At 38.0% G+C, this 22,334-nt stretch overlaps 1 protein-coding gene across 5 annotated transcripts in view; it reads right to left on the bottom strand.

Moving 5' to 3' along the window:
- Positions 1–22,334, bottom strand: part of cdc14ab (cell division cycle 14Ab) — a 153,746-nt gene that overhangs the window by 28,851 nt on the left and 102,561 nt on the right. For all 5 annotated transcript variants that reach the window (XM_069938000.1, XM_069937999.1, XM_069938003.1 and 2 more), the window contains 2 exons: positions 12,389–12,542; positions 1,126–1,241 (listed from right to left, as the gene is read on the bottom strand). In XM_069938000.1, the coding sequence (XP_069794101.1) occupies positions 1,126–1,241; positions 12,389–12,542 (270 nt within the window). The remainder of the gene's footprint in view (positions 1–1,125; positions 1,242–12,388; positions 12,543–22,334) is intronic.

The raw sequence follows: 22,334 nt of genomic DNA, 5'->3' as shown, positions 1-22,334 counted from the left end.
ACAGGATAAGAATTGCCTGATCCCGGTGAACTTGGAGGAGTGAGAATTGAGATTGGATTGTGAATCAAAGAACTTTTCTGAACTTATACACATTACATACACGCGTGCTTAGGATTAGAAGGGGGTTAAGTTAGGTTAAGTTAATAGTAATAAGTTAAAGTTTGATCCTGTTTTTATGTTTAAAGAAAATTAAAAATGACTTTTGTTTAAGTAACCATTTGTCTTGGTGAATTTCTATTGCTGCTGGGTTTTGGGGTCCTCTGGGCCCGTAACATTGTTCAAAAGTAGCCAGAGGAGTGGGAACATAAACCAGAGTGCAAATTCAAGATGTAGGCTCCAATAGTACTATGACAGTTTGCAAGTGGCAAAATATATATAATCAGTCTGCTAAAATCAAACTAAGACTAGCATACAAATTAGCAGTAAGATAGCCCCCTTAAGTATGCTTTGCTATTTATCAAGATCATGGCTTTCTCATCAACCCATAGCAACCTTTCACTGCATTATACAAAAAAGGATATTGAGATATTGGAGGTTAAAAAAGATAGAAATATTAGAAAAATGTAACCAGAATGGAAAAGTGCAAATTTTCTGGGTCTCTTTTCCTCAGAAAAGAATGACAGGGTCACCCTAAAGATGTGGATAAGGGACCACTGAAAATAGCAGATATATTGAACAACCCAAATGAACCGGAGAGAGAAAAGAATTGAAGGATATGTTGACGGGCAAAATGAAATCAGGAGTTAAAAAACTATACAGGGTATAAACATTGGCAGAGTAGTTTGATTTTATAGCCTATTTTGGTGCTGTACACTTAACACAATATTGAAATGATCATGAATACATTTAGTTGTTATTTGAACAAAGACCATATTGATTTTATTGGCGTAAAGGTCCTATTAATGTCCATTTCATATGTGAGAGCACAGTTCACTTTAAATTTGATACCAAAAATTACTGACCTGACAATTCTAGAAAAGTTTTCATTAACACAGTAGGTGAAGTAGCAATTTCAACTGTCAACTGGTATATGAACTAAATGAATTCAAACTTATTCTTAAAATTTCCATAACATAAGAATGTAATAGCCCTTGCTGCATCTTTGACAATTTATTCATGCATTACCTTAATGCTCCAGTTGTTGCTGATCGTGGTTGTCTTCTACTTTTTAAAGCTCGAAGTTTATCTCCCTGAGTCATATAATTTGCTGTTGCAGGGTATCCATCTTCAGTATAATTGTTCTTCCAAAAAAAAACTGAATTAGGTGCTGCTTTAAATTTGTGATTTTAAAAACAGTTTCAACTTAAAAGAAAACTTCAGCTCTATTTTTGAGACTGTGGCAGATGATGTCCAGGATAGGAGCAGAATTTGCACTGAAGCAGCCGTTTCAACAGTGCTATGTCATTGTTTTTAAATATGACTGGTTGTCTCTTGCAATATTGTCCAGAATTATCAGGATTCTGAAATGCAGTTATGCTTGTCAGAGTGAAGTGGTAAGCAAAAGGAATAGAGGAAAGAGGCAGGAAGAAATAACTTAAAACAATGGTATACCATTGTTGTCATTTAATCAGATCATGGCTCTTTTATATCTACTGGTAAATATTTATTAACCTATCTTTGCCTTGTATCCCATATGCAATTATCTCACAAATGTATGCCAATATCAGTCTGTTAAGTTATCCATTACTACAGAGGAAGAATGTTTCTAATTTCCATCATCCTTTGTTAGAAAAAGGGTATAATGAATACTTTCCAAAATTAATCTCTAGAAATAAACTGTTACTTGTTTTCCCACACATGCAGTACAAAAAAAACTTAATTATTTTATAAAGATTTGTTAATTCCTCAACATTCCAAACACAAGAGAGGAGTCACGTGATGGAGTAGTGGCCGGACGGTGAACTCCAGCCCTCTCCAGAAAAGTCGGGAAAAACGAGAGAAAATACAAAGGCACAGAAATACAAGTTAAAGAAAAGTGAATATAAAGGTGGAAAGAAGATGGAGACAAAAGGAGAAAAATCAAAATCAACGGAAAGAAGAGAGGAAGAGAAGACAACGGAGGAAAAAGGTGAAGGCCTTACCTGTCCGAAGAGGCCCGCTGTGGAGAGAAGACCCCACTACCTCAGGTCGGTAGAAAGAGAACTACAACAATGGCTCACAGAGCCGAGTAAAAGTGCGCAACCGCGCATGCGCGACTCCTCGCGCATGCGCGATGCGCATACAAAAAAACACACCGACGGGAGGGGGGACCAGCTGGGGAGTCGATCTCCACAGCCGGCAACGACAGCTGCAGAACACCTGCAGCAAGAAGACACCACAGAAGACAATGGAAACAAGAAAGAAGAGGAGGAAAGGGCAGCAAAGAAACAACAGATGGTCAACCTAGAGGAAGAAGAAGACGAAGAGGAAGAGTACAGGGAAATAGAAGAAGAAAAGATAGGCAAGGTAAAGGAGGTACTTGCTCTTGTTAGAGGATACATGGAGTCATTTAAAGAATGGCAAACACAGGAATTCAATGATTTAAGAAGAAGAATAAACAACACAGAAAAGAAAATAAATAAAATGGATATGACCTTAACAGAAATGGGGAAAAAAATGGACAAGATGGAAGAACGGGCAATAGCAGCAGAAATAGAGGTAGAAGACTTAAAAAAGAAATTGGAGGAATCTAATAAAAAAACTAAAGAGACACAAGAATTACTAGCCCAAAAAATAGATATAATGGAAAATTATAACAGAAGAAATAACATAAAGATAGTGGGCCTTAAGGAAGATGTAGAAGGCAAGAATATGAAGGAGTTTATAAAAGAATGGATCCCTAAGGCCCTAGGATGTCCAGAACTACAGCAAGAAATGGAAATAGAAAGGGCACATAGAGCATTGGCCCCTAAACCACAACCACAACAAAAACCAAGATCTATTGTAGTAAAATTCCTAAGATATACTACAAGAGAAAAGGTGCTGGAGAAGACAATGGAAAAAGTAAGAGAGGGCAACAAACCACTGGAGTATAAAGGGCAAAAAATCTTCATTTATCCAGATATAAGCTTTGAACTCCTAAAGAAGAGAAAAGAGTTCAATGCAGCAAAAGCGATTTTATGGAAGAAAGGATATAAATTTACACTGAAGCATCCTGCGGTATTGAAAATATTTATTCCAGGACAACAAAACAGACTATTCTCGGATCCAGAAGAAGCACGAAAATTTGCAGAACAATTACAAAAATAGACTGAGGGATGAAGACGGGTAATGAGAGCAAAAATTATCACGATTGATATGTATGTGGGTAAAGACAAAAATAGACTGAGGGATGAAGACGGGTAAGGAGGGTAAAAATGACCACGATTGATATGTATGCGGGTAAAGAGGTATAAGAGTGAATAGAGACAACGGGCATATGTGAAAGTATCTGTAATTAGAGGAAAACATAGAAAGTATAGACAAGAATTAATAAGGGAAGGTAATGGAATAGAGAGAATAAGGAGGGAACTAAAAGAGTGACCTTTGTGACATATAAAAAACGAAATCTTTTCTGGGGGGGGCTGGGTGGGGGGAAAAGAGCGGTCACTGCAAAATCAGTTGACGCTTGCGAGTGGATTCGCAAATCCAAATGGAGAGGGGAGATGTGGTTGTCCGACAAGGGATAAAGGGCAACTCAGGAGGGGAAGGGGAGATTGGGGATAAAGAAGATAGAAATAGGAGAATAAGGAAAATGTTAGATGTTGTAGGAATGTTGTCTGGTAAAGAGTTGAAAATAAGAAAACAGAAATGGAAAAGGAGGAAAGGTAATGATGGAAAAACGGAAAGAGAAGATAAACAAAATATAAAATGGCTACGCTGAACTATATGACTCTAAATATTAATGGAATACATAACCAAATTAAAAGGAAGAAACTACTAAATTTACTGAAAAAGGAAAAAATAGATATAGCATTTGTCCAAGAAACACATTTAACTGAAATGGAGCACAAGAAATTAAAGAGAGATTGGGTAGGACATGTAACAGCAGCATCGTATAATTCAAAAGCAAGAGGAGTGGCTATATTAATTAGCAAAAATGTGCCATTTAAAATAGAAGAGGAAATAATAGATCCAGCAGGGAGATATGTTATGATAAAATGTCAGATATATTCAGAGCTTTGGAATCTACTTAATATATATTCACCTAACGAAGAAGATCAAAAGTTTATGCAAGATATCTTTTTGAAGGTAGCTAATACGCAAGGGAACATACTAATAGGAGGGGATTTCAATCTGAATTTGGATCCAAATATGGATAAAACGGGGAAAAAAATTAACAGGAAGAACAAAGTAACCAAATTTATAATTAAATCAATGCAAGAAATGAAACTTGTGGACATATGGAGGAAACAAAACCCAAAAGAAAAGGAATACTCATACTACTCGACTAGACATAAAACATACTCAAGGATAGACCTATTCCTGTTATCAGCCCACATACAAGGGAGAGTTAGGAAAACGGAATATAAAGCTAGACTATTATCGGACCACTCACCCCTGTTATTGGCAATAGAGCTAGAAGACATCCCTCCAAGAATGTATAGATGGAGATTAAACCCCATGCTACTTAAAAGACAGGATTTTAGAGAATTTATTGAAAAACAATTAAAAATGTACTTTGAAGTAAATACGGAATCAGTGGAAGATAAGTTTATACTATGGGACGCAATGAAAGCATTCATTAGAGGGCAAATAATAAGTTATGCAACCAAGATGAAGAAGGACTATAATCAGGAAACAGAGCAGTTGGAAAGGGAAATAATAAACATAGAAAAAAAATTAGCAATAAAGGAAGATACAACCAAAAGAAGAGAATTGGCAGATAAAAAAATAAAATATGAAACATTACAAACATATAAGGTGGAGAAGAATATAATGAAGACAAAACAGAAATATTATGAACTAGGGGAAAAAACACACAAAATCCTAGCATGGCAGCTTAAGACAGAGCAAACTAAGAAAACGGTATTGGCAACAAGGAAAAAAGACAAACAAATTACATATAATCCAAAAGAAATTAAGGAAAACTTCAGAGAATTCTATGAACAATTATACCGAACCGAAAACGAAGGGAAAGAAGGGAAAATAGATGAATTTTTGACTAAAATTGAACTACCAAAACTACAAATAGAGGAACAAAATAAATTAACAGAACCATTTGGAACAGTAGAAATACAAGAGATAATAAAAAATTTACCAAATAATAAGACACCAGGAGAGGATGGACTCCCAATAGAATTCTACAAAACATTTAAAGACCTAATAATACCGCCCCTCCTGGATGTAATCAACCAGATTGATGAGACACAAAACTTACCAGATTCATGTAAAACAGCAATAATTACAGTGATACTAAAACAAGGGAAAGATCCACTCTCACCAGCGTCATATAGACCAATATCTTTGCTAAACACAGATTATAAGATAATAGCTAAACTATTAGCGAACAGATTAGCAGAACAGGTACCGAAAATGGTAAATTTAGACCAAACTGGATTTATCAAAAAAAGACGCACAACAGACAATATTTGTAAATTTATTAACTTAATTCATGCAGTAGAAGGAAATAAAGCACCGGCAGTAGCAGTTGCTTTAGACGCAGAGAAGGCCTTCGACAGAGTAGAATGGAATTACTTGTTCAAAGTATTGCGAAAATTCAGTTTACCGGAGAAGTATATTAATTGGATTAAAGCATTATATAAGGGACCGTTAGCGAAAGTGACAGTAAATGGACATGTATCAAAGCAATTTAACTTAAGCAGGTCAACGCGGCAGGGATGCCCACTATCACCATTATTGTTTGCGCTAGCTATAGAACCACTAGCAGAATCGATAAGAAGAGATAATAATATAAAAGGAATAAAAATAAAAGACAGGGAATATAAAATCAGTCTGTTCGCGGATGATGTGATAGTGTACTTAACAGAACCAGAACTATCAATAAAAGAACTATATAAGAAATTGAAGGAATATGGAGAAGTGTCGGGATACAAGATAAACGTAAATAAAAGTGAAGCAATGCCTATGAATAACGCGGATTTCTCAAAATTTAAGGAGGAATCCCCATTCAGATGGCAAACGCAGGCAATAAGATACCTAGGTGTGCAAATAAACAAAAATCTAGGCCAATTATATAAACTCAATTACAATCCACTAATGAAAAAACTACAGGACGATTTAGAGCATTGGAAAGAGCTACCACTAACACTGATAGGAAGGATAAACTGTATTAAAATGAACATTTTTCCAAGGATACTATACTTATTTCAGGCATTGCCAATACAACTGACAGAAAAATTCTTCAAAGAGTTAAAGAAAATAATAAGGAGATTTTTATGGAGAGGGGGGAAACCGAGGATAGCACTAGACAAATTAACAGAATGGTATAAACAAGGAGGCTTACAATTGCCAAACTTCAAAAATTATTATAGAGCCGCACAATTAAGGTACCTATCAGATTTTTATCAAACAAGGGAAAAACCAGACTGGACGAGACTAGAATTAGATAAAATAGGGGAAAAGATACCTGAACACATATTATATAAATGGGACGAAAAATTGGTACAACATAGAACTTCTCCAGTAGTACACCATCTCCTCAATATATGGAAGAAGATACATGTAGAAAGAAATAAAATAAATTACCAAATACCAAAACTAATATTGACGCAAAATAAGCTACTCCCTTTTACAATAGACAACCTTGCCTTTAGAAAATGGGAAAAAAAAGGGATTAAAAGAATAGAAAATTGTTTTTCAGGAAGTAGATTCTTATCCTTTGAACAAATGAGAGATAAGTACAATATAACGGGAGATACAGCGCTGGCATATTACCAACTGAGATCCTACTTGAAAGATAAATTAGGAAGCAACTTGAGTTTACCAGAGGGAAGTAACCTTGAATATGTGATTACAGATACAATGTTAATCAAAAGATTTATAAAAAATATGTATATTAAACTGCAAGAAAAGGAAAATGAGGAAACAAATGGTAAAACTAAACAAAAATGGGAACAAGATTTAAATATAAAGATAAAAAAGGAAACATGGGAGAAGTTATGCTCTGGAACGATGAGAAATACAATAAATACGAGGCTGCGTATGATACAATATAATTGGTTACACAGACTATACATTACACCGCAAAAGTTAAATAAATGGGACCCAACAGTATCTGATAGATGTTTTCGATGTAAAAAAGAAAGGGGAACAACAATTCATGCAATCTGGACATGTGAGAGAGTAGAAAAATTTTGGGATGATCTCATTCAGATATTAAATAAAATAACAGAAAACAATATACCAAAGAATCCAGAGATCTTTCTCCTAAGTAACATAAAAAATAAAGAATTTGGAATTGACTTGGAGGATGCACAAAAAAGATTTGTTAAGATAGCCCTAGCTGTAGCAAAAAAATGTATTATGTCAACCTGGAAATTGGAAGATAATTTGAAAATACAACAATGGTATATAGAAATGAATAAATGTATTCCATTAGAAAAAATAACATATAGTTTAAGAAATAATATTGAAATATTCGAACAAGTATGGGAGCCTTACATTAAATACAATAGCGAAAACCTACCGGGAACAAACATTACCTAAGTTGATGGAAGGAGAAGAGAAGAAAAAAATGGACTCAGTAGAATTTCTGGTGTATTTTTGTTGAATGACAACATTGTCTAACTGAATTAATGCAACCTAGATTGTATAACTAAAATGGATGAGAGGGGGGAGGGATGGGGGGGTGGCTTGGGAGGAGGGAGGGGGGAGGGAGAAAAAGTCACTGTAAATGTGTGGAAAAGAAAAAGTGTATATCATGGCTATTGTGATTTATGGTGTGAAAAATAAAAAAAAAAAAAAAAAAAAAAACATTCCAAACACAAAAGAATTAAAACCCTGATTATAAAATTTCCTTTTATCATAAAGAGAGAATAATTGCATATTTTTGATTGTATTCTCTTTATGATCAAACTTGCCCAGATAATACAAAATTGTTCTCCACCCAACCTTAAATAACTGAGTTAATGATGAAGCATCTCATAATTTATTCTTGGAATTTAAATACCCTCCTAGCTATTATATACAAAGGTTACAGCCAGTTCTGCTACTAGATCTTAAAATTCCTTATACCATCAAGTTCTGGATGAATCTGCACACTTATCCATGCCAAAACAAAAGCAAAGTAAACCAAAACAAGTAGCAGCTATACTGGCAGAGGCACAATTTGTAGAACAACTGCCTACTCAGCTTCTGTGACCAACATGTCTGCAGTAAAATCTCCCTGTGATTATGTGAGATTGCTCTGGGTGCTCAATTTCCAACCACAACATAAAGACATGCAGTCATTTCCCATTGTAAATTGTGCTAGTTTATATATTAGTGAGTGGTAGAATCTGATGGAACTGAAGAGAGCGTGGGGGAAATAAAATGGGATCAGTGTTAATAGGTTGTTGATGATTGGCCCAGAGTTTCCATTTTGTATGTCCATGTTTCAATGGTGAGAGGATGCTTCCATTCTAAGAGAATCTAGAACTTGGGACATTTGTTTCATGCTAACGACCCTCGACTCCGAAACCTCCCTTTGGCCTACCAGTTTCGATGCCCGACTCCAACTCACCCCTCGTCCTACTGCACACCGGAGCTCCCAACGCCCGGCTCCAAACCTTCTCTTGGGCCTACTGCATACCTGAGATTCCAACACCAGATTTGAACTCTCCTTACCACACACTGGAGTTCCCGACGCCGACTCTGAACCATCCCATCGGCAGTTGGCTTACAGGCGCACTCATGAGCTTCCAATACTGATTCCGAACCCTCCCCCTCCCCTCGGCCTACTACCACATACGCACACTGGACTCCAGTGTGCGGTAGGTTTAGAGGAGGGTTCGGAGTCAGGTGTTGGGAGTTCCAGTCTGACTCCAAACCCTCCCCTTGGCTGTTATAGTAAGTATTGTGTTTGAAATAAATCCAACAAGGGGTGTTTGGGGAGTCAGGCTTGGGGCTGGGTGTGGGGGCTGAATAATTTCCAGGCTCTTCCAGCAATGGCACTCACCCCCACCCCCCCTTCAAGTGGCACCCAGGGCTGAGTAACTATCTTGGAGGATCTTTCCTGAACCCAACACACCAATGGCATTGTGAAGAAAGCACATCAGCACCTCTAGTTCCTCAGGAGTTTGCAAGGTTTGGTGTGATAGCAGAAACCCTGGCAAATTTCTATAGCGGTGTGGTGGAATGTGTGACGACAGGCTGCATCACAGTCTGTTATGGAAACACCAATAACCCTGAGCATAAAGCCCTCCGAAAAGTAGCGGACACATCCCAGGCAAAACCCTCCTCACTACTGAGTACATTTACAGAGAACACTGCCATCAAAATGTACCAGCAATCATCAAAGACCCACACCACCCAACAAACGCTCGGTTCTCACTGCTGCCATTAGGAAAGAGGTACAGGTAGCCCCTGACTTACGACTGTAATTGGAACGGGAGGATTGGTTGTAACTCGGGTTTGGTCATAAGTTGGGGAACAGGGACCTTGAGCTGCTGGGGGGTAATAGGGACCTCAGGTTGCTGTGGGGAATGGGGACTTTGGGCTGCCGCGGGGAACAGAGACCACTGTATACAGTACTATTAATAAAAAATGAATTTGTACAGTAGTTTTAATAAAGATTTTTCTTTAAATTTGTCTTGTGTGGTTATAAGTTGAGGACTACCTGTATAGGTGCCACAAGACTCAGTCTTCTTTTAGCTCTCCTGATTTCCCTCTTAAGTTTTTTCCTGCAATTTTATGCCCCTCAAGAACCTCATTTGCTCCTAGTTGCCTATACCAGCTATACATCTTTCAAACTAGATCCCTAATATCCCTCAAAAACTAAGGATCCTTATGCCTGTTAACTGCCTTTAATCCTGACAGGGAACATACAAACCCTGTACTCTGAAAATTTCACCTTTGAAGGCCTCTCACTTACTGAAAACCTAGCCCAATCATGCTTTCTAGATCCTTTATCATGTCCTCAAAATTGGCCTTTCTTCAAAGAAGAACCTCAACCCAAGGACCAGACCTATCTTGAAACTAATGGCATTATGAACACAAGACTTGAAGTGTCCCCTACACATACTTCTTTCACCTGTCCTGTCTTGTTCTCTAATAGGAAATCCAGTATTGAACTCTCTCTCTAGTTGGTAACTTCATATACAGTATATTTACTGATTAAGAAATTTTTCCTGAACATATTTGACAAACTCTAAGCCATCCAGCCTTTTACAATATAGGGGTTCCATCCATATGTGGAAAGTTAAAAATCACCTACTATCACAACTTTCTGTTTCCTACAGCTGTCTCCTTCAATTCTCACCAACTTTGGAATGGTTTATAATACAACTCCTCAGCTCCACCTACATAGCCTCAGCAGATGAGCCCTCAAGTCTGTCCTGTCTGATGAGGAATGCTACTTGTCCCCTTTCAGAACCCCAGAACATTGAGCTCATCCTGCCCCTCCTGTAACCACAATGACCACAATGTCATATTTCCATGTGCCAATCCACACTAGAAGTTTGTCTTCCTTTCCTACAGTAGTCTTCGCATTAAAATAAGTGTATCCAAGAACATTATTGCTACCATCACATCTCTTTGATCGGTCTTTATATGCAGTCTTAACATCATCTCTTTCCTCCTCCACTTCCCTATCTGCTCTGGCACCCTGCGTATCTAGTTTAAACCACCCGGAGCAGCATTAGCAAACCTTCCTGCAAGGATATTAGTCCCCCTTAAGTTCAGATGCAAACCGTCCCACCGGTACAGGTGCCACATTCCCTGGAAAAGTGCCCAATAATCCAGAAGTCTAAAGTCCTCCACCTTGCACCATCTCTATTGCTGCATGTTAAGCTGCATTATCCACCTATTTCTAAACTCACTTGTTTCTAACCTCACAGATAGCAATCCTGAGATCACAGCCTTGGAGGTCCTGTCCTTAAGCTTCACATCTAAATCTCTTTGCAGGACCTTATTACCCTTTCTAGCCATATCATTGTACCATGACATCTGGACGTTGTGAATTCAATCGGAGATATCCGGAACCCTGGTACCTGGGAGGCAACATACCATCAGTGATTCTCTATCTCTTCCACAGAACCTCTTATTTGTTCCCCATGCTATTGAATCCCTTATAACTACAGCTTACCTCTTCTCTTCCATCCCTTTCTTAGCCACAGGGCCATATTCTGTGCCAGAGACATGGTCTTTACATCTCTCCTGCACCACCTCCTCTCTGCTCACTAAAGCCTCGATTTCACCACTCTTACACAGGGTCTCTCACACACTGGCTACTCCAACAATGGCCGCTCCGCTTGAGCTTCCCTTCTTTTAATTTGCTACTGGCTCTATCTACATCACAGACTCAATTGCCGAAGTTCTCTCCCCGTTTCTATTTAAACTCACCTGAAACAAAGCACAGCTCCCGACACTCACCAAGTCAACTTGCAATTCAACTTTGTGACTTGTATCAAGAAAAGTCTTGGTTAATGGCCTGATTGTGATACTCATACAACATTCTACTATCTTAATATTCAGGACATCAAAGGATTCAAAAGTATTTAAAAGTGAGCCATGGAAAAATTTAACTTTACCAATTTTTAAAAAATTCCTCTGCCTCCCAAAACATGAATTCAAACCCTCCTCCAAGTTTATAGGTAAAACTTCTGACTGGCATGACTCTTACTAAACAGGGATAAGGAGGAGCTTTAAGAGAGTCACCCCAAAGATGAGCGGCATCAACTAGCTCTTCTTCGTGGGCGATGTCAATTTTTTCAAACACAACTTTATTCAAACAGCTGCTTCGAGCAAAGGACAACCAAAGCTCTCTGCTAGCTCAATATTTGCTCCCATCTTCACCAAAGGTTTATGTGTTACTTCAGAGAACAACTAAGGTCTCAATTTAATGTCTTACTGGGCATCCTCAATAGTGCAGCATTCACTTGCTCAAAGCTGACTGACATTTTGTGCTGTAATTCCTGAAATGAGTCTGAAACATAAAATTGATATGAAAGTGCTAATAGCTGAATTATTGCCAAATGTAACTGCCAAACGTTGGGAAACTTGAAAATACTGAAACAACTAACAATTTTTAACAAAAATAATTGTTACTATAATCAGCTCCCCAGTCTCATAGTCACCAGAGTGATCAATAGATGGGCAAACAACAAAAACCGTAATACAAAAAAAAAGGAATGTTGCAGTTGAAATGTACCATTTATGCAAGGATTTCTAAGTTGGAAGCTGAAAGATTCTGGAGTCCATAAAATTTTGCTGATGAAATTGCAGATGCTTGAAATTGTCACGGCTACGGTTATGATCTGAACATCCTTACCTCCACATTCTTGTCGATGAAGTGCTCCTTCATGTTTCCAAGAGAGAGACCATCAATGCCAGAAATTATCCGGGTCAACCCAGGACACTCCATAGTCCGTTGCTTTCTCAAAGACCTGTAAATATCACCTTCAAGCCACATATGACCTTGTTTCCTGCAAACAAATCACAATGGTCACAATTCTTTCCCATTACTTTTCAATCCTTTGGACACAAACTAGAAGGAAAACTTCATGATACAATTTAAGTATTATTAAATTGAGGTTACAGTAGTTGAACATAAATGGGCACAAACCACAGCCCGCTTCTCACATACATTCAATGATCTCCTGTTGATTTTATCAGTCAGAAGCTAAAACTTTCAGTGCTTATCTGGTACAATGGTCCCACAATTTAAGGAAACTACTTTGTTTTCAATTGGACTTCAAAGTCATTACTAATAAATTTAAAATTTATCCCTATAGCATTTTTGAATTGTACCTTTCAAAGAGAGCTCATTTTTGTTCAAGCTGAAAAGACCGCCAGAAGACCACCGATAACTTGACTGATATGTGCAGCTGCCTAAATCACATTAGTTGATTATTGCACCTGCACCTTCAGAAACAAAGCCCAAAAAAGATCAAGATATTGAACGTGGCTAAAAGTCAGTACAGCAAATTGGTTTTGGCCTCCATTCAAAGCAAACATGTACATATAGAAATATCAAAATAAAAATTTTTCAAGATGCAATAAATATCATTAATTTTTACATTTTCTAAACTATGTGCCTAAGTATGTGGAATAGATTTGTAAATGCAAATCTTAAGGTACCAATATCAGACATCAAAATTGTGTGCGAGTGCTAAGAGTACACAGTGCAAAATTCAATAACAAATGATTGGATACACCCAAGAGAGTTTTTGTCTAGTTTGGGGCGGCATGGTTGGCATAGCAGTTAGTGTAACAGCATTATAGCAGCAGCGATCAAATCAGTCACTGTCTGTAAGGAGTTTGTATGTTCTCCCTGTGTCTACGTGTGTTTTCCCCGGAGCCATTCGAAATGTATTAGGGGTTGTAGGTCAATTGAGTGTAATTGGGTGGCACGGGCCCGTTGGCCTGTTACTGTGCTGTATGTCTAAATTTAAAATTAGTTACTTTAAACGACCAAGAATACAGTCAACTTCTAAGAAATAATGCTTCAGTAACAATACACAGTAAAATCCCCATTATTTGGAATTCAAGCAACTGGCAGCCTCAAGGAACCAGCAAAAAAAATTTCAGAAAATAAATAGGTGAAAGATACAAAAGTTTAAAATTGGCACCCCCTAGTGGTTAGTTCACCAATCACACAGCACACAATCTCAAGCAACCAGCAAATTCACTTACTTGACATTATTAATCCCGATAGTTGCCAGATACCAGAGGTTTTACTATATTTCAATAGCCTCTTGTGGAATACTGTATCTTAAAGATATTTTCCATGATACTAAGTATTCCCAAAAGGACCTTTTTGCAAATTGCTTACACATTGAACAAAAGACTTACTGCAGAGCCCCACCCCCCCAAAACAAAAGGGTTAAATGGTGTTTCTAAATTATACTGGAAGTACAGTAATTTTTAAATTATAATTTTCATGATGGAAAATAGGAGAAGTATGTGTGTACAACTGTGGGTGATAATTAGTGGATTAGAACCGTAGAACATTACAGTACAGAAAACAGGCCCTTCTAGTCTGTGCTGAACTATTATTCTGCCTAGTCCCACTGACCCACACACAGTCTATAGCCCTTCATAACCCTCCTATCCATGTACTGTGCAAAGTTTTCTTAAAATTGAGCCCACATTCACTTCATTCCACACACCCACTCCTTTCTGGATGAATAAGTTCCCCCTCATGTTCCCTTTAAACTTTTCCCCTTTCACCCTCAACCCATGTCCTCTGGTATGCATCTCACCTAACTTCAATGGAAAAAGCCCACTTGCACTTACTCTGCCTATCCCCCTCATAATTTTGGAGACCTCTATTAAATCTCCCCTCATTCTTCTATGCTCCAGGAAATAAAGTCCTAACCTGTTTAATTTTTCCCCATTACTCAGTTCAAGTCCCAACATCCAGTAAATCTTCTCTGCACTCTTTCTATCTTGTTGATATCTTTCCTGTAGTTAGGTGACCAAAACTACACACAATTTTCCAAATCTGGCCTCACCAATGTCTTGTACAACTTGACTATAATATCCTAATTCCTGCACTCAATACTTTGATTTATGAAGGTCAATATACCAAAAGTTCCCTTTACAATCCTATCTACAATCCTATGTTACTTTCAGGGAATTATGTATCTGTATTCTCAGATCCCTCTGTTCTATTGCACACCACAGGGCCCTAATTTACTGTGCATGTCCTACCTTGATTTGTCCTTGCAAAATGCAACACCTCACACTTGCTGCAATAAATTCCATTTGCCATTTTTCAACCCACTTTTCCAGCTGATCTAGATCCCACAGCAAGGTTTGAAAGCCTTCCTCGCTATCGACAACACCTCAAATCTTTGTGTTATCTGCAAACTTGCTGATCTAATTTACCACATTATCATCCAGATCATTGATATACAGTAAAATCCCCAGTATCTGGAATTCAAGAAACTGGCAACCCAACCAACCCGTAATTATTTTTTAGGATATAAATAAATAGAATGAATAGGAATAAATACAAATTTAAATAAAAGTTTAAAATTGTAAAAATAAATGTTCTCCAAAGCAACAAATGCCCCTGGTGAAGATGGGAGCAAACATTCAGCCAATGGAGTTCCCTAGTCGTGCCTCACCCGCAACAGCTGTTTGAATAAAGTTTCAATAAAATTGTGTTTGAATAAAATGGCGCTGCCCAGGATAAAGAGACGGTAAATGCTACTGGGCTGACTCTCCCAAAGTGTCTCCCTATCCATGTCTGGTAAGAGTCTTTATTAGTATTATGTATATTATTAAGGCTTTATCTGTAAACTTGGGGGATGGTATATTAATTGTAACGGTGGCACGGTTAGCCCAATACTGTTACAGCACCAGTGACCGGGGTTTGAATTTGAATTTTGTAAATTACAGAAATTACTTGATTAAAGTGAAGTTTACATAATTAAGGGCTACATACAGACTTTTTTTTCAAATGATTTTACATTTTGCACTATCTTTTGCCTTTTAAACTGTGTATTCTCAATGCAGGTGTATTAGTTAGGCATTGGAAGAATACGTCTCTGTCAACTGGAAAATTCACTTAACCAGCATCCACGATCCCCGTAAGTGCCGGACACCAGGGGCTTTGCTGTATATGACAAACAACAATGGTCCCACCACTGTTTCCTGAGGCCCACCATTAGCCACTGGACTCCACTACCCCTCTCTGGCTTCTCCCGTAAAGCAAATGTCTACAAGCTCATCATGAACACTGAGTGACTGAACTTTTCTGACTAACCCATCCATGTGGGACCTTGTAAAAGGCCTTACTAAAAATCCATGTAGACAACATCCATAGCCTTACCTTCATCAACTTTCCTGGTAACCTCTTCAAAAAAAATTAAGATTGGTTAGACATAACTAACCATGCACAAAATCATGTTGACTATCCCTAATTAGTTCTTGGCTGTCCAAATACTTAAATATCCAATCTCTTAGAACACTTTTCAACATTTTACCTACTACGGATGTCAGGCTCACTGGCATCCCATATTATTTTTTGAGCCTTTTTTAAAAAAGACAATGGAATTATAGGAGCTACCCTTCAACCCCCCCGCCAAGGCTAAGGACATTAAATATATCTGCCAGGGCCCTGTAATTTCTACACTGGCCTCCCTCAAGATCTGAGGGAATATCTTGTCAGGCCCAGGGGATTTATTCACCTTTATTTGTTTTTAAAATAGCAAGATGATCCAATTTAATGTTTAATCCACTTTAATCTGTTTAAGTTTTATGACATCACTTCTTCTTCTCCTTACTTCCCTAGACTGTGCCAGTTTTCTGAATAAATACTGATGCAAAAAAAACACATACAAGATCTTCCCCATCTCCTATGGCTCTATACATAGCTGACCACTCTGATCTTCAAGGGGATCAAATTTGTCCCTTACTATTCTTCTACTCTTAATATACCTGAAGAAACCCTTAGGATTTTCCTTCACATTGTGTGCCAAAACAACCTCATGTCTTCTTTAAGACCTCCTGATTTCCTTCTTGTATTTTTCATGCATTTTTATACTCCTTATGTACCTCATTTGCTCCTTGTGTATACTTGCTGAAAACTTCTTTCTTCTTCTGAGCCAGATTCCCCCAAATCCCTCAAAAACCAAGGTTCCTTATGCCTGTTAACTTTTCCTTTAATCCTGTGAGGAGCATACAATTTTTTCCCTTCGAGGCCTTCCAATTACTGAACACATCCTTGCCAGAAAACAACATCCAAATCCATGCTCTCTAGATCCTTTCTCATTTCCTCAAATGAGATCCTTTCTCATTTCCTCAAAATAGGCCGTTCTTTAATTTAGAATCCCAACCCAAGAACCAGACCAATCCTTATCCATAATTCACGAAACTAATGGCATTATGATCACTGGACTCAAAATATTCCCCTGCACATACTTCTGTCACCTGTCCTGCCTCGTTCCCTAATGTAAGATCCAGTATTTTATTCTCTCTTGTTTGTACCTCAATATGATTTTCTTTTGCAAAGGGTGGCAATTCTCTAGACTTATCTATCCTGGTTGGTTTCAGAACTAGATCATTGGAGGTACAGCACCTATAGGGATTGGTAGATGCCGGCTAAATGTATTTTCTGGTTGCTTGATACTTACTCTTACAATGCTTAACTAATTCACTTGCATTAAGAATAAACAATTTAAAAGATAAAAGACAAAAATACTATACTGTATTTACAATGAACAAACTTCACTTGCATGAATATATAAACCTTAAAGCATTTTACTTTATTTTTAGTCACATTCTTGGAAAACATTTAACCATCACTACATTTGCAGGTTCCTCCCCTTCCATGGAGCCACCCAAAACACAAACAATAACATTTTAGATAATTCAACCCCTCCCCCCACCAAGTTTACAGATAAAGCCTCTGACAGGGACAACTCTTACTAAACAGGGATAAGGGGTCACTTTAAGAGAGTCACCCCAAGGAAGAGCAGCATCAACAAGCTCTTCATCCTGGGTAAAGCCATTTTATTCAAACACAATTTTATTCAAACAGCTGCTTTGAGCAAAGCACAACCAAAGCATTCTGCTAGCTCAATACTTGCTTCCATCTTCACCAAATGTATTACTTCAGAGAAGATTTACCTTTACAATTTTAAAAGAAAGTATTTTATCTACTATTTTATTCTCTTATTAAAAATTTTATTTATTTTCCTCAATATTTCTTTTGAAGGTTGCTTTAGGTTGCCAGTTGCTTGAATTTCGGATACCAGGGGTTTTACTGTATATTAATTTATATCCCATTCTATCCTGTCTGAAACAACGGAACCCCAGAACATTGAGCTGCCAGTCCTACCCCCCTCCCCCTGCAATCAAGTTTCAGTAATTTCAGATTTCATCTGTATAGTCAGAGTACCTACATAACATCACATACAACCCTGAGATTAATTTTCCTGCAAGCCTAATAGCCACAATGTCATAATTCCACATGCCAATCCATGCTCTAACCTCTTCTATCTTTCCTTCAATACTCCTTGCACTGAAGTAGATGCACCTGAGAACATTTCCACCACATAAAACCCTGTGATTTCTGTCTTTACATGCAGTCTTCACATCATCTTTTTCCTCTTCCATTTCATTATCTGCTCTGGCACTTTGGTTCCCATCCCCAACAAATCTAGTTTATACCCTCCAGAGAACCACTAGCAAACTTTCCCACAAAGTTATTAGTCCCCCTCCAGTTCCAATGCAAACTGTCCAGTTTGAACAGGTCCAACCTTTCCTGGAAAAGAGCCTAATGATCCAGAAACCTGAAACCTTTCCTCCTGAACGTGTTAAGCTACATTATCCTATTTCTAACCTCTCTAGCAAGTGGCACAGGTAGCAATCCAGAAATCACAACCCTGAATGTCCTGTCCTTCATCTTAGCATCCAATTCCCTGAACTCTCTTTGCAGGATCTCATCACCCTTCCTACCCATGCCATTGGTCCCTACATGGACTACAACATTTGGCTGCTCACCCTCCCTCCTGAGAATGCCGTGAACTTGGTCCAAGCTATCTCAGCTCTAGGGAGGCAACGTACCATCTGGATTCTCGATCTATTCCACAGAACCTCTTATGTGTTTGCTTCACTATTGAATTCCCTACACTCACCTCTTCTCCTCTCTTCCATAGCCAGACACCTGACTCCATGGCTTGTCCTGGTAGGTTCCAACCCACCCCCTCCCCCACCAATATCCAAAATGATTTATGTTATTGAGGTGAGTAGCCATAGGTTCCCTGCACTGGCTGCCTGTTCCCTTTCCCTGTTCTGACTGTAATTCAGCTACCTTCCTCCTGCTTCTTAGATATGATAGCGGGATTGTAATTCCTGTCTCTCACCCCCTCAGACTCCTGAATGATTTGGAGTTCATTCAACTCCAGCTCCAATCCCCTAACTTAGATTGCAAGAAGCTCTAGCTGGATGCTTTCCTGACTATCCAAAAGGAGCATGCCCCTGCCTTGGATGGTTTCCCCACTGTCTATGAACTAGTGAAAAAAAATAAGATAAATAAAACCTGCCTTTACCTCTGCCTTCCTGCTGAATCTTTTTTGTTCCTTGATAGAGTCGTCTTTATTTCAACTCCTGCCCCACCACTTCAGCCTCTTCTTGCCCAAGCCTTGAGACAAAATCTCAACTCCGGACTCTAACTCTGTCCTACTCACACAATGGCCGCTCCGCTTCTACCACTCAACTATTTAAAGTAGCCAACTCTCACACTCTCTTGCTCTTTTGATATAAATTAGGTGTGGCCATATTGCTTCAAAATCATACACATTCATATGGCCCCTGGTATATTTTATTCCACCAGCCTTATTGTGAGAACCATCAATGTAGTCAACATTCTGGAAGTAAAATTTACCATTGTTACTATAACAGAAGGATAATGTATACTTAATTTGAATTAGCAAAAGGCTGGTCAGCAAAAAGGTATCATTGCCTCAAACCATTTGACCTTAAAGATCATAAGACGAGGAGAAGAATTAGGGTTTCGAATCTGATAGTGGTCAATTTATTTTTCTCACAACACTATTCCAGTCTTCTCCCCTTAGCCGTTGACAAACATGAATTAAAAAAACCTATCAACTATCCTGAATCTTCACTCTGGCATAATTCTTGTGTTCACTCAAAATCTCTCAGTAGCTTTACTTCTTTAAAAAAGATTTCATAAAACTTTGCATTATGTGCTCCTAAATCAGAATTAGATTGTTGGGTGGTTAAAACCTAAAAGGTACCCATCAGTTATTTTCATTGAAGGAGATAAAAACTGGTTTCATAAGTACCCAATAAAAAGAAAATCCATCTGATCCAAGCAATTCACTGTAAATCAGGGACTTTATCTATAAATTAATCAAACTGCTCAATGTGATCAGTAAAGCACCATCCCACATTCCAGAAATCCACAGTGAGATTTCACAGATTCAGTTTCCATTCAAGTGCCACTCATCATCATTATTCTTCTCCAACTCCTTTGTTAAAAGCATGTAACTATCCAAAATGCTTTGTAAACAGGATACTTACCAAGCTTCAGTGAATAATAATCCTAACATAAATAATATTCTTTCAACCCTCAAAAATGATAGCCAACAATTCTTTCTAGTGACACATTTTGATGATTTAAGAACAGAGAATGAACATGGGAGAGTACAAGTTATAGGGCTACAAAAAAAAGGAGATGGGAACTGTTGGGAGCAGGCAATGAACCAGATGAGATTAAGTTTTCTTTTGCACTGTAATGAGCAATAATGCTTGCGAGTTTGGAAAAAAATAGGTGGCAACAAAGATCAGTGAATCTGATAACATCTGCCATTAAGTGATCGTAATTGAAGATTAAAGCAAGCAAAAGATGTTTGTTTGGCCACTTCTACTTCTTTTGCTATGTTTCTAGCAAAATAACTGCAATTAGTGTAGAAATGAAGGCAGTCCTACCCACATTCTACATAATTTATTGGCACATATACAGAAAGAGCAAAAGTTGATTAGAATGGACTCAGTTAACTGAAGTGAGCATATAACATGTGTGCATTCTGGGCCCCCTTCTATTAAATGAATTAACGAGAAATATTCCAACAATTATAACCTCAAATACTGCACAAGATTCATCTTTTGTAAATGTAATCAATATCAACATTTTAAAAATGACGGTGTAGCATTACAACAGAAATAAAATTTAAAAAAGATTTACTATGCAATATTTTTTATTGCTTATTATTAAATTCCTTGCAGCACTTAGGAGACTTGAATGACAACATAATTTGCCTGTTGAAACTGCAGTCAGCAGGCTCGCAGCAAGCCTCAAACTTCAGGGTTGTGCTCTTCATAATCTGAAACTGCCATTTCTCAGATCCTTGTTATATTCTTCCTTAATGGTGGTTATGTGCCAAACTGGTAGAGTCTGTTGGAAGAGAACTTGGAAATGAGTTACCTTTAGTCCTTTTATATGTATTGAATGGATGTCCAATTATTTAAACCTTTGTGATATTGCTCCTTAGTGGAAGTTTGGTTGATTTATTTTTCAGTCTCTGCTCTAATTACAGGTGCTCCCTTACGATTTTTCAAAGTTACTATGGTTTGAATCCGTACTTTTAATTTTGAATTCTGATCCGTTCCCACGCTTCCGATATGCAGATATGAGTGAAAATTATGACCTTGTCGCTTTAGCATCCCCACCATACAGCAATTAATTTTAGTTTAATGCTTCAAACATTCTTCATGCCCAATGTGCTTTCAGCTGTGTACATTAATGGTTTTTTCAGTGTGGAATAGATATTCAGAATTTAATTATAAAAAAATGGTAGGTGTGGTATTCTTTTCCGACACAATTTTTTTCAAGTTATAATGGGTTTGCTGGAACGTAACCACATCACAAGTTGAGGAATACCTGTACAGACATTAATCTTGAATGGGCTTTTTATCTGTACAAACAGCAAATCACTTGTATCAATGTTTAAACAACAACCAACAACAAGGGAAGCTTTTTAAGCATTAAAATAATGTTTAATTCTCACCAAAAAATGCTTGCTGGCATTAATCCCCAACACGTCCCCAACCAACTACTGAGATCTCCCAACTGCCGCTACCGATTCCTGATACGATCCCACCGCTGCTGCTGATCCCTGGGAAGGATCCCTGGGCTGGTGGAACACTTACTGGCAAGTTGGCAGGCTCGTGTCTCCCCGTGGGCTTGTTCCAGCAGGGGCTATTCAAGCTTCACAACCTGGTTCTCGATGTTGGAGCCTAACATGGATCCAAGTCTTTGCCTGCACATACTCCCCCTCCAAACCACCACAAACAATCATCGACACCTCCCCAACAAAGTCCCCGCTCCTGCCTGGGAGCCCAAGGACCCCTGCCTGCTCTCCTTTTTTTGGAAAATTTTATACATGTAATCATAGCCAAATATAAAGTGTAATAATCAAATATGAATATCATATCCATTACAACCCCCTCCCAACCCAACAAACCCCATGAAAAGGAAAGGAAATTAAATGAAAGCAAGGAAAGACATAAAAAAGGGTAAATAAAAGTAAGGAAACAAGAATAGAAACCTGATTGCTGGAGCAGCATTAGGAATTTATATCTTTTAATACATACATCCAAGGAGGTTAACGAGATTCGGAGCTTAAAGAAAGTGTTTACGAGTTAATTCCCTCAATTTGTAAATACAGGTGCTAAATTTTCAAAACCACATCATTCTTATTTCTCAGATTATAAGTGATCTTCTCCAAAGGAATGCGGCT

The sequence above is a fragment of the Narcine bancroftii genome, chromosome 5 (genome assembly GCF_036971445.1).
Source record: "Narcine bancroftii isolate sNarBan1 chromosome 5, sNarBan1.hap1, whole genome shotgun sequence".
Classification (NCBI taxonomy): Eukaryota; Metazoa; Chordata; class Chondrichthyes; order Torpediniformes; family Narcinidae; genus Narcine; species Narcine bancroftii.
This window is presented reverse-complemented; position numbering and strand designations above follow the sequence as displayed.